Here is a 14,260-nt window from a genome sequence, read left to right as displayed (position 1 = left end):
CCCCACCAGCCTCCGCATTCAAAGGATCATCCTCCGCCATTTCTGCCAACCCCAGCATGATGCCACCACCAAACACATCTTCCCTTCACCCCCCGTCAGCATTCCTTAGGGACCGTTCCCTCTGGGACACCTTGGTCCATTCCTCTATTACCCCCAAAACCTCATTCCCCTTCCACGGCACCTTCCCATATAATCACAGAAGGTGCAATACCTTTCCCTTTACCTCCTCCCCGTCCAAGGGCCCAAGCACTCCGTTCAGGTAAACCAGTGCTTCACTTACACCTCCTTCAATTTGGCCTACTGCAATCATTGCTCCCAATGCGGTCTCCTCTGCATTGGAGAGGCCAAATGCAGACTGGATGACTGCTTTGCGGAACGCCCTCGGTCTGTCTGCAAGCATGACCCAGACGTTCCTGTTGCTTCCCATTTCAACACACCACCCTGCTCTCATGCCTACATGTCTGTCCTTGGCTTGCTACAATGTTCCAGTGAAGCACAACAAAGCTGGAGGAACAGCGCCTCATCTTCTGATTAGGCACCTTACAGCCTTCTGGACTTAACATTAAGTTCAACAACTTCAGACCATGAACTCTCTCCTGCATCCGCACCCCTTTTTATCCCTTTATTTCCAATATTGATTTTTATTTTTTATCCACTTATTTTCACTGTTTTATCCTATTTTCAATCTTTTTCCCCACCCCCACTATGACCATCTGTCACTTGTTCATGTTATTCTTTCCAGAGTGCTAATCCTTGTCCTGCTATTATCACATTCTGCTTTCTTACCTTAATGCCACCATCAGCATCTCCTTTAGCCAGTACTATCACCATTAACACCCCTTTGTCCTTTTGTTCATGACATCTCTGTCAATCTCTCCTTTGCCTCCAACTTTCACTGGCCTTCTATCCAGCTTCATCTGCTCAACCCCCATTAAACAGTATAAATTTCATCACATTTTTACTTCTGTTTAGCTCTGAAGAAGAGTCATACGGACTCGAAATGTTAACTCTGTCTTTCTCTCCACAGATGCTGTCAGACCTGCTGAGTTTTTCCAACATTTTCTGGTTTTGTTTCAGATTTCCAGCATCCGCACTATTTTGCTTTTATTCTAGAGTTATACTTGCTCTCCAGCAGGGCATTAGGCTGGTTAGGGAATTTGAAATTAAAACTGTGATGACAGCTTTTGCTTCTAAAGCCTTACAAAAGATGAAGATGATTTAAGTGCCCCATTAACAAGTCCCTAATAATAGATTCTATCATTTTCCCTACTATTGGTGTCAGGCTCACTGGCTTTTACCTCCTTGTTTACTCTCCCCACCTTTCTTGAATAGCAGGGTTACATTTGCTACCTTCCAATTCACAGGGACAGTTCTAGAACCTAGCAAATTCTGGAAGATCACATATATCCACCATCTCTGCAGCCACCTCCTATTTTAAAACCTTAGGGCGTAGATCATGAGCTCTAGGGAAGTTGGTGGCTTTTAATACAGGTACGGTGTCACAAAATCTGCAACTGCGGGACGGAGTTCGAATTGATTCGGGCCGGGTCAGGTCAGGGTTATTCGGGCTACTCAAGCAGTGGGAAAAGACAGGCACGTAAAGCCAATAGCAAGTCAACACGCTGCCACGCCAATGGAGCACCTAACTCAAGTTATTTTACTCATTTAAAAATAATCAAAATTCATGCGTGTCAGCATAAATACGTCCTGTTTTCGGATAGCGGATTTGTACAAAGGAAATTAAATGGACTATTTGTTACTAATTTTAATATCCTCAAGTCCCTCAGTTTTTCTCCAAACCCTTGCCAGAGTATCACATGCTCAATCTCACATTATGGTCCAAACGTGGCTTTGGCACTGAATTTATTAACCTGACAGTCTTTAGCTTTCTGTTCCTATTATTTCCCACTTCTATGAATCTGGCACCTTCTAAAATGAGATTGGAGGGTGTAACATTTCCAAATTGTTGTTTTGTTTTGTCACCAGCCCGCTATTTAAAACATTACTGTTACAGATTGTGATCAATGAATAGTATCTGAGCAGCAAAAACCTAAATGCAAAAGAATCTGTGGCCCAATGGGGTTCAATGGGACAAAAGGTAGAAAAAAAAAATCAAAAGGGTTTGTTCATAGATGTGCCTTCAAACTCGCTCAATTTCGATATCTGCTCCGCCCAGGTGATCCAGTCTACCTGGGTGCAGACTCTGGAAAATCACCCCTACAGGAAATCTGCCAGAAAAGCACACATAATTGTATAATACAAAACTGAAAGGTGCATCATGTTCACAAACAGAGGCACTCACTGAAGGATAAATTACATGGACAAAAATTGGCTTCTATATGCACTCTGGAGTGTAAGCAGCTGTGGGATTGAAGTCTCTCTCCAAATACAAAGCCAACACATGCACATGAAGCACTGAGTATTGTGCAAGAGTCCCCACATCACAAAAAAATAATTAAGAGGCTTGCATGCAAACATGTACACATACTTATAGCGATTGCTCAAGCAGCCTGCAGTCAGGTAAGCTCAAAGAGGCTAGACTTTCTATGGAGGAAATGGGAAAGGTGCAAGAAGAGGAAATTGTTACCAATGTGTCCAGGAAATTGAAAACAGATTTTAGGGGGCAAGTGTTAGGAATCTTTAATGTCTACAACGACCCTTCTACCATTCATGCAATAAAGGCACTATTCTGAATCATGATCCCTTGTATAATGTATTGGTTTTGGGGCCAATTATAATAAAAGCCATTAAAAACAATTACTACTAAATGAGGCTTTAATAATTATAGGTAGGTGTGCTGGAAAGAGCCGTCCAGGGCTAGAATGGAAACCCAACAGTACGTGGGGCATAATCTCGATGTTTATTAGAATTTTGGAATTTTACAATACAGAAAAGAATGTGCATTTATATAGCGCCTTTCACGATCTCAGGGCATTCCAGGACGCTCAACAGACAATGAAGTACTTTTGAAGGGCACTGTTATAAGGTTGGAGACCATTCAACCATTGCACCTGTGCCAGCTCTTTATAAGAGTTTAGTCCCATTGCCTTTCTCTTTCCCCATGACCTGTTAATGTTTTCTTTTTTTAAATATTTATCCATCTCCCTTTTAAACAGATTCTGCTTTTGGTTGAGCATTTCATGCCCCATCAATCATCTGTCTTGAAAAATGAGACTAGACTGAAGTACACATCCCTCCAAATACAATAAGGAACTTAAGAATGGGAGTGCAAATTTACCATCTTCAAGTCACTGACTTTGGATCACTATTCAGGGTATCCAAGGAAAACGAGGCTGTCAAAATCCTTTGGGAAATAGATTGCCCATAATGGTTCAATCCAGAAAGCTAAGTTGTTAACTCATTCTCAAATCAATACGACTACACACGCACACACATAAACAATTACCAAATTGCAAACAGGACATACCTAAAATCTGGAAAACAAAAGATTTCTCTAACTGCACAGCACGTCAGTCAGTATTTGAAAGTGAGGCTCCTTTGTCAAAACAGGGTCCCAAACAAGATATTAATGCATAATTTTTCTTTCAGAAGCTAACTGATGGGGGCTGTGTATTTTCAGTTTTGTTTTCATTCCCACTCGATACAAATTCCACCTAGCTCCAGTAAATACTGGTATAAATCACTCAATATGGGTAAGTCTGGTTCATACCAATCCTGGCTGTCAAACACAAGGACTCACTGTCACTTTTCCTAAATACATTAATGATAAAAATTTAAGTTGCAAATGAAACATGCACATCAACCCATGTTTTCCAGGCAGAGCTCCAGTATTTTCTTGCAGTGCTTAAAAGTTCCTTCTAATTCAACTCTCAGCCAGAGTTTTTGTAGTTATAAATCATTGTAAAACCAACGGAGAGACAACAAACCTACATAAATAAAAATAAAAACACCTTCGAAAGCCCATGGTGCAGAACATATTTCTTAACCAACTAAAAAAGCACACTTGAAGAATGATTCCATCCTTTAGAACTTGCCAGCTCATAAAATGAAACAGCTTTGAATTTAATAGTTTGAACCCAGGGGAATACAGCTACAGTGCAGAAAAACGAAAGGTTGCAGCACATCAATCACAATTGAACAGGCGCAGGCCAAGGCTACGACTGAATTTTTTATGATGTATGCTCTAGTACACCTACAAGCCACCAGCTGATTACCAATTCAGTTTCTGTCTCATCAGATTTTTCCAGTCAACACCTAATGATTATGTATAAGAAACACCTCTTGGGAAAGTGCAAAAAACAAGAAAATGCTTAAGTGGGAACACAGGAAAGTGAATTACATCAAAGAGCATTTTTAGTTGTAGATGACTCAGTATTGTTGCAATTCACTTACAGGCATCCTACAACAGCAATAAGGCACGATATAATCCAAGTTTTTATTCTTTGAAGGGTAGTTAGGTAATGAACTCCAATGCTTTTTAAAATCAATGATAGCTTTTATTGATATCTGAAGTCAAAGTAAAAGTTGACTGTGCAGTAAGCCTTACTGGCATTAATTATGAAGTAAGTGAAAGTCAAAACTGTAGAATCTCTCATTTTTAGTGGGGCAATGCACCCTGTAATTCTATTCCTCATTCCTCCATGGTTCAGAGATAGCACTCTCATCTCGGGGGTAAAATGGTGTGGATTCAAGCGCCCCCCCAGAAACTTGAGCATGTAATCCAGGTAAAATCCAATGCAGTACTGAGGGACTGCTGAACTGTTGGAAGTGTTATCTTTCAATGAGCCACTAAATTGAGGCCCCACCTGCCCTCTCAAGTGAATATAAAAGACCCATGGTCAGAGGAGTGGAGTTCTCCTTGGTATCCTGATCAATATTTATCCCTCAAACAACATTACAAATACAGCTTATTTGGTCAGTACCACATTGCTATTTGTGGGACTTTGCTGGGTACAAATTTGCTGTACTGTTTCCTACATTAGAACAGTGACTCACTTTCAAAAAGTACTTCAATGGCTGTAAAGTGCTTTGAGACATCCCGATTTTGTGAAAGGCACTGTATAAATGCAAGCTCTTTCTCTTTGTGGGAAAGCTGCCCAGCATGACATTTTCAAAATCTAGGGCTCATGTAGGAAGCTGGGTACAGGCCAACATCCCTGGGAGCATCACCAAGCAAGGTTGTCAAGCAAGTTCCAATATTGTGGTCCTTGATAAGGTGTTAGTGAAAAACACTGCTGTAAGTTTTGTTCCAGTAAGTACAGAGGTTATAAGAATTCTGATGCACAATTGGGCAGAATCTCTTAAAACTTACTTGTGGTAATTTTCTTTCTTTTCCTCCCGCCAGGTTTTATTTAACTGGTGAATTTTTACTGCTACATATCTCTGTTCTTGTAGATCGAATGCCTATTAAAAAGATTCAACATGAAGTAATTTCATTTTAAAACTGGACCAACCTTCTAAACAAATGTCATCACCAATAATCAGCAGCAAGCATCTGTAGCTGCAGAAGATCCAATTTAAATTTTTCATTACAACCAATGCACATTCCTGTGTATTGACTGCTTGGGGCTAACTTCTTAGTGGACATAAAACAGAAGTCTGGTTCAGTTGAACCATTTCATCCTCCAAGAATACAAACCTCATCAAATTCCCATTCCCACATTTAATTTGTCAGTGCCTTGGCTTCAAACCGTCCTTCTTGGGAATCCTTTCCATCTGCTGATCACCATGTGTAAGGATATATATCCTGGCATCAATCTTAAACTTATTCCACATAATCCTGACCTTGTGTTCCTTCCTTTCCATTGCCCCGTGCATCTGGTAGTGCCTTCAACTTCTCTACACCTTACAAATTTCCACAAGGGCCCCTTAGAAACAGCCCAGTCCAAAGCACAACCTTGAACATACAGACACTACACTTCACGGAACAGGGTGTGTGGATGCACTTGTGGGAGTGGAGGTATCCTGTGGCACTCTGATGTGCATCAACTTGTGCCACATGCAGTTGGATGCGTTTTGTTTGGACAAAATGTGCAATTGATTTCTAAGTCTCATTGTTTGTTGCAACTTCTTAAAAAAAACATTGGAATAACAAAGTTTCAGTGAAATTATGGCAAAAACTAAATGCTTTTGACATGCATTAATAATTAAAATAACATCCCAGCCAGCAAAGCCCACATCCCATAAGTGAAAAAAAAACACTAATGCATTTACCAAAAGACTCTCACTCTCGATTGACCATCGGGAGAACACTTGTTCAATAATCTTTCTTAGCATAAATCCACATTACCATTCCTTGCCACAGAGCACAGTCACGTCAACCACGCTATGCTCTCAGACTGGAGACATGATTTGGAAAAATATTCAGCTTAATTTGATTTCCATAATCTCAGCTCCATGGATTTGAAGCAAAATCACAATTATAGAGGAATAGGCCATTCAGCCCCTCAAGCTTGTTTCTGCTGCAGATCATGCTCCCGTTCCTGTAATGAACCCATCTCTCAAGCGCACCATATAAAGATTAAATTGCACTGGTTGCAAAAATTAATGGCACATAGCCATGCAGGGTATGCTTTGTCCACATTTAATTGTGGTCAACTGGTTAAATCAGGTTAAACACAAGTATACGGATAAGAGACCAGGATGGAAGTTTCCTCTCTGCTGGCTAGAAGAGTCTTCATGAAGTGGGGTTGCCTAATCTCAATGCAGTCTGCAGTGAAGATGAACCCACACCACATAACTGCCTCCATTATGACACATTCACTCAAAATAGGATACAGCACGTATTGTATAATGCCTGAAATGGAAAGTGTTTCATTCTCTATCAACAACCCACAATTGATAACGGCAAAAGTCAGGTTTAAAGAAACTTAACAGATGAGATTATATATTTTCTCATACTCTTATGCTGCTTGTTGGAAGAACATACCTTGTACACTTCACTGAAACCTCCTCTTCCCAACAGGTGTAGTAGCAAATATCTGTCATTTAACGTAGGATGATCTTTAAATCTGCAACAAGATGATCATACAAGCAAATGGGTCAGCAGAATAACCACTACCTGTACTGTAAAGTTTGTATAACTGCTTCAAAAGAAGTCTAAATTACAATGTTCCAACACACACTACCATCCATAAACAGCAGCAGGAAAGGGTTAGTAGTAATAAAAACAAAAAACTGCGGATGCTGGAAATCCAAAACAAAAACAGAATTACCTGGAAAAACTCAGCAGGTCTGGCAGCATCGGTGGAGAAGAAAAGAGTTGACGTTTCGAGTCCTCATGACCCTTCGACAGAACTAAGTAGAAATAGGAAAGGGGTGAAATATAAGCTGGTTTAAGGGGTGGGTGGGTGGGTGTGTGTGTGTGTGTGTGTGTGCGTGTGTGTGTGAGAGACACACACACCTTAAACCAGCTTATATTTCACCCCTTTCCTATTTCTACTTAGTTCTGTCGAAGGGTCATGAGGACTCGAAACGTCAACTCTTTTCTTCTCCGCCGATGCTGCCAGACCTGCTGAGTTTTTCCAGGTAATTCTGTTTTTGTTAAGGGTTAGTAGTATACAGTTCTCCATGATCCTCAATCATTTAATTCCCTATTCCAGCCAATGTTGCCACGAAGGTGTTGAGTGCAAGCAGGATAATTTCCCAGGGTACAGTTAAAAAGAAAATCAGTCACCCTGGATGGTTCTTTCATACCCATTGTTCCAAAGTGGAATTGCAGAGAGTTGGATACCAAATAATTTGCCTGATGTCTTAGCTGGGGACCATGTGGGGCACGAGACCCAAGAAATGAGCAGAAAGAGATGGCTTATTCGCATTAAAGTCCATGTTCATAAACCAACCAATCAAGTCCGGCAAGCACATCTTATGTTTAAGCAATGCAAGTACTCCACCTACAGGATTTCAACTGCGTTGGCTATATATGTACAAAACTAGAATACAAGAGTGCAGAAGTCACACTTTAGCTACACAAAGCTTAGGTTGGATCACATCTGTGGCACTGTGAACAGTTCTGAACACTTACTCCTCAGAAAGGAGAAACTGGTCTTGGAGGAGTGCAGCTGATCACACTCCATAACCCTACTGTTGTAACATTACCACCCTATATATAAATGGGCCTTACCAATGCCGCTTATTCTGAGACAGGCCATTTAAGACTGAGATGAGGAGGAATTTCTTCACTCAGAGGATGTTGAATCTTTGGAATGCTCTATCCTAGAGGGCTGTGGAAGCTCAATCATTGAGCATGCTCAAGACAGAAATCAACTGATTTCTAATGACATCAAGGAATATGGGGATAGCATGGGAAAGTGGCATTGAGGTAGATGATCAGCCATCATCTAATTGAATGGTGGAGCAGACTCGATGGGCCAAATGTTCCTTTGTTTTGATGGAGAACCCTATAAAATCTCCTCTCAACCTTCTTTTCGCCAAGGAGAGCAACCCCAGCTTCTAGAATCTATCCTCATAACTGAAATCTCTCATCCAACATCTGTTGAGCCAATGTTTGACATCTTTTCTGCATCCTCTCTGATACGTTCATATCCTTCTTAAAGAACAGTGTTTTACAAAGGTTCATCATAACTTCCTTGCTTTTGTACTCTTATGCCCCTATATATAAAGGCCAGAATCCCACCTAACTTATTAATCACCTACTCAATCTGCCCTGCTACCTTCAACCGCTTGTGCACATATACCCCCGGTCCTTCTGCTCCTGCACCACCTTTAGAATTGCATCCTTTATTTTATACTGCCTCTCCTTGTCCTTTCTATCAAAACGTATCACTTCACACTTTTCTGTGCTAAATTTCATCTGCCACGTGTCTGCCTCATTCCACCAGTCCATCATGTCCTCTTGAACTCTATCACTAACCCGCTCACAGTTCACAATACTTCTGAGATTTGGGCCATCTGTAAATTTTGCCCTTCACATCCAAGTCTAGGTCATTAAGGAAAAACAGTGATCCTAGTGCTGGCCCTGGGAACTCCACTTGCACCTTCCTCCAGTCCGAAAAACAACTATTCACCACTGCTCTGTTTCCTGGCACTCAACTAAGTTTGCATCCATGCTACTACTGTCCCTTTATTCCATGGTTTTAACTTTGCTGACAAGCCTGTTTTGTGATACTTTATCAAACATTTTTAGCAAGACTATGTACACTACATCAACCCTGACAGTTACTTTATCAAAAAACACAATCTATCTAGGTAAACAAGACTTGCCTTTAACAAATCTCTGCTGGCTTTCCCTAATTAAACCACATTTGTCCAAGTAACTGTTAATTGTGTCCCTGATCATCATTTCTGAAAGCTTTCTCACCACTGAGGTTAAACTGACTGGCCTATAGTTGCTGGGCTTATCCTTACATCCTATTGTTTTGAATAATTGTGCAACATTTACAATTCTCTAGTCCTCTGGCTCTCAAGTCCCTATCTAAGGAGGATTGGAAGATTATGGCCAGAGTATTCGCAATTTACACCCTTCCTTCCCTCAGGATCCTCGATGGATCTGATCCCGTCTGGTCAACTTTTAGCATAACCAGCCTTTCTAATACCTTCTATTTATCGATTGTTAGCTCAACCAGTGTCTCAATTATCTCCTCTGTCACTATGACTTTGGCAGCATTTTCGTCCTTGGCAAAGACAGCTGCAAAGTAGTAGTCATGCCTTCTGCCTCCATGCATAAATCCCCTTTTTGGTGCATAATTGGCCCCACACCTCCTTTTAGTATCCGTTTACTATTTATATGCCTAAAGAGGACATTTGGACTCCCTCTTATGTTATCTACAAATCTTCTTTCATACTCTTTCTTTGCCTTTCTTATTTCTTTCTTTCACTTCCCCTCTGAACTTTCTATATTCGGCCGGGTTCTCATTTGTATTACCAACCTGACATCTGTCATACAGGTCCTTTTTCAACTTCATTTTCCTTTCCAAATCTCTATCTCTTTCATCATCCAGGGAGCTCAAGCGTTGTTTGTCCTGTCATTGCCCCACTTGGGAATGTACTTCGACTGTAGCCAAACCAGCTCTTCTTTAAAGGCAGCCTACTGTTCCATTACAGTTTTGCCTGCCAATCTTTCACTCCAACTTACTTTGGCCAGAACCATTCTCACCTTCCTGAAATTGGCCATCTCCAATTTAATTATTTTTACTCTGGGTTGTTGCTTGTCCTTTACCATAGCTAGCCTAAACCTTACGATACAATGATCACTGACCCCCCCAAAATGTTCCCCTACTGACACTAGATTCACCTCATTCCTAAGAACCAGATCCAGAAATGGCTCCTTCTTTGTTGAGTTGAAAACATATTGATACAGAAAATTCTCCTGAACAAGCTTGAGAAATTCGACCCCTCCCTGCCCATAATGCTATTGCTATCTCAGTCAATAGTAGGATAATTAAAGCCCCCCCATTATAACTACTATAGTTTTTGCAACTAATTTCCATGCAAAATTGTTCCTTTACATCTTTCCTGGCGGCCACAGAATACACCCAGTCGTGTAATGGTACCCCTACTGTTTCCTAGCTCTAAAGAAATAGATTCTGTCCATGACCTATCTAGGACATCCTCTCTTTCCAGCATTGCAATATTACGCTTAATCAGTACTGCCATCCCTCCTCCTTTCTTTCCTTCCATCATTCCACAACACCCGGAATCCTGGGATATTTAATACCCAGTCCCACCCTTCCTTGAGCCAGGTCTCCACTATTGTCAGAACATCATACTCCCACGTGAACATCTACACTTGCAGCTCACCAATCTTACTTATCATGCTTTGTGCATTTAGTTATAAGCACAGTAAAAACTAATTTAGACTATATTGCATTCCCTCTTACTCTGACTCCATTTAATACCATACCATCTTTTACTCTGCTGCTATATGTCCACATCGATTCTAATAAGATTCTGACAAGGTCCCACATGACAGACTGGTCAAAAGAGTAATAGCCCTTGGGACCCAAGGGAGAATGGCTAATTTGATCCAAAATTGGCTTAATGTCAGGAAGCAAAGGGTTGACAGGTGTCTTTGTGACTGGAAGGCTATTACAAGCAAGGCTCTGCAGGACTCACTACTTACTCCCTTGTTTTTGTAGTTTGTATTAATGATTTAGACTCATGATAAAGGTGCAGATGATTCAAAAATTGGCATGTGGTTGACAAAAAGGAGGAAAGCTTCAGACTGCAGCAAGATATAGATGGTCTGATCAGTTGGGCAGAAAGTGTAAAATGGATTTCGATCTGGAGAAGTATGAGGTAACACATTTTGGGAGGTACGACATGAGAAGGAAATACACAATAAATGTGAGGATACCGAGCAGTGTGGAAAAACAGTGTATGTCCATGGATTCTATAGATAGCAGGACAGGTTGATACGGTGGTTAAAAAGGCATATTGTGGGCTTTCCTTTATTAGCCGAGGCATACAAAATAAAAGCAGGGAGATCATGCTAGAACACTAGTTAGGCTGCAGCTAGAATACGGCTTATAGTTCTGGCCACCCCATTACAGGAAAGATGCAATTGCTCTGTAGAAGGTGTAGAGGATGTTTACAAAGATGTTGCTAGGACTCAAAAATTTGAGGAAAGACCGGATACGTTGTTTTCCTTGGAACAGAGGAGGCTGAGGGATTACTTAATTGAGGTGCATAAAATTATGAGAGGCTGAGAGAGAATAAATAGCAACAACCTAATTACTTTAGCAGAGGGGTCCAAAACATAGATTTAAAGTAACTGGCAGAAGCATGAGGGAAGAGAAACATTTTTTCACCCAGAAGGTGGTAGGGACCTGGAACCCACTGCATGAAAGGGTGGTAGAGGCAGAAACTCTCAGAACATTTAAAAAGCAAAAGTGCATGGACGTCTAGTGAAGATCTATGATCTGCAGAGCTACAGGCCTAGGGCAGAAAGTTTACCTTGTGGGGTGGGCTGGCCCGGGAACTGCTTGGCAACGGTCCATCGACCACGATCAGGCCCCAACCGCAATTTCACGCTGGCTGGCCAATTAATGGCCACCCAGTGTGAAACGCCTGCTGATAACCTCAGTGCTGCCTGGGTGGGGGCGGGAGGAGTGCAAGCGCTGAAGTGTATGAATGCGTACGGGTGCGCTCATTGAAAGTTCCCTGAGGCACAGAGCTGCCTCAGGGAGCTGAAGATTTTTAACATTAAAAATAAAGATTTCAAAAATAAGGAAAACCTGTCTCAGCTCATGTGACTCCATCACATGAGTAGGGACATGTCAAAAATTTTAATTTTTTTTAAAAATCACTGTTCAAAACCTCACCCACCCGTGGATGAGGTTTTGCAAAAAAAAAAACAAAGGCCGCTTGGCCTATTTGCCCACTCTCCAACCGTAAGCTGGAAGGGCAGGGAAAATTTCACTTTAATTAGTTGGTTAATGGGCTTAACAGCCCTCTTAATTGTTGGCAGGTGCTGTCAATTCCCGCGCATGCCCACTGACCGAAATACCGCGCAACTGCGCGATGACGTTGGGACACGTCCGACGTCATCATGTGCTATTTCACGCTCGCCCATGTCAGGTGTGCACCCCAAGTCCAGCTGAAAATCTGCTGAAAGTCCAGCTGCCCCTAGTGCAGGAAGGTGGAATTAAGCAGAGTAGCTCCTCGTTGACTGAGAGGCTGAATAGCCTCCTCCTGTGCCACAAAGTTTCTGCAGTTTATATAATTTCTGTCCTTCCAAATCTTTGTGCACTTTGTTTTGCCTTTTCAATGTTAGATCTGGTTCCCACCCCGCTGGCAAGTTAGCTTAAACCCCCCCCAAATGCACTAGCAAACCGCCTCGCAAAGACATTGGTCTCGGCCCTGTTGAGGTGCAAACCATTTAGCCTATACAGGTCCTACCTCCCCAAAACTAGCCCAATGTCCAAGGAATCTAAAGTTACCCCTTTATTATCTTGCTACTAACAACACTGAGGGAACCCCCTTCACAATGGCTATAGCGATTCACCACCAACTTCTCACGGGCAACTAGGATTGGCAGTAAATGCCGGTCTTGCTAACGACATCCATGCCCCAAGATAAATCAAATTAAGTAAACTGGACATTCAGATCAGGGTAGGTATGGTGCTTTCATTTTTTAAAGAAGAGGAACGTGCGATGAGAACATTTCTTTTTAGTTTTGATGGGAATCAAAAGAGGGATAAAAGATCAAAAAGAAACTTCACAGTTGAACCTAAACTCAAGGCAAGAGGAAAGTCAGCAAGTCAAGAGTGAAACAAGTGAAAGTTACCTCTGCTTCCCAGACTTTGTATCACCCCAGGATGAAAACTTGGGGGTACAAGAGTTGTTGAGTGGATGGGGCGGACAGGAGCAGGGGAAAACACGCCTTCATCTACTGATAGGGGAGGAGTTGGTTCAGCCTGGTAGGAAATGCTTAAACAGGGTTTTCTTTACAAAGAACACTTATCTATTTACTGGGTTTTTTTGCAGCAGCAATTAGGACTCAAAGATCTGTCCGTTATGCGATGCCCACCGTTGGAAAAAACTGAGAACTTAAAAGAGCTTTGCAGCTGTTAGCATGCAGTCCGAATTCAACAGTAGCCATTGCTGCACTGGAGCTCATGACCCCAAAATCTTGTCTCGTGACCCCACTGTGAGTCACAAACCACAGTTTAGGAAGCCCTGCCATAAAGTATATATTTCAAGAGACACTGATAACTTACTGTGAATTATCTTCATTGTGTATCCTCTTCAGTTCCCTTATGTGTAAATTGCGTACTCTTTCCAACCGCTCTAGCTCTGCCTGTATCTCAGCCTCCTCCTGCACAAGGAAAAGGAAGAATGAAAAGATACAATCTAAGCAAACTATGCCCCAAAATCAGACAGAAGAACATAACCTACACCTAACACAACAACAATAGTCAAAAGGTACAACAAATACATTTAAAATGTTCTAGTAATTTGAAAGTGATTATTGTATCTAGCATTTAAAAAAAATCCATAATGTCCATTACACCAGATATTGACTGCATAGCACTCAACCAAAGCCAACTAAGCTGAGTTAGCTGGATTGAAGATATCTACACAAGCCGCTAAAATACGACAGCATACCAGTAGCAAAAGAACTGTTCCTGCAGTAACTTGTCTAATGGCATATTTGCATATATTTATATGAAACCGACTGGCAAGAAAAGGCTAGCTAATCCATTAATCCAGCCCCACAAACAATGGCTGACCATCACTAGTTAAATTCAAGGTCCAGTGTGGCACTGAGCCGCATGGACCAGAAAGTCCCATGTTTGATATGCAGAGTTAACTCGAACAGACAGCAGCAGTGGTGCTG

At 41.6% G+C, this 14,260-nt stretch overlaps 1 protein-coding gene across 5 annotated transcripts in view; it reads right to left on the bottom strand.

Annotated features, from left to right (window-relative positions):
- tlk2 (tousled-like kinase 2) overlaps positions 1–14,260 on the bottom strand; it is a 153,131-nt gene that overhangs the window by 41,405 nt on the left and 97,466 nt on the right. For all 5 annotated transcript variants that reach the window (XM_041173335.1, XM_041173337.1, XM_041173338.1 and 2 more), the window contains 3 exons: positions 13,641–13,738; positions 6,890–6,971; positions 5,273–5,364 (listed from right to left, as the gene is read on the bottom strand). In XM_041173335.1, the coding sequence (XP_041029269.1) occupies positions 5,273–5,364; positions 6,890–6,971; positions 13,641–13,738 (272 nt within the window). The remainder of the gene's footprint in view (positions 1–5,272; positions 5,365–6,889; positions 6,972–13,640; positions 13,739–14,260) is intronic.

The sequence above is a fragment of the Carcharodon carcharias genome, chromosome 23, assembly GCF_017639515.1.
Source record: "Carcharodon carcharias isolate sCarCar2 chromosome 23, sCarCar2.pri, whole genome shotgun sequence".
NCBI classification, from domain to species: Eukaryota; Metazoa; Chordata; class Chondrichthyes; order Lamniformes; family Lamnidae; genus Carcharodon; species Carcharodon carcharias.
The sequence above is the reverse complement of the archived record's forward strand: the minus strand, read 5'-3'. Positions and strand labels throughout refer to the sequence as shown.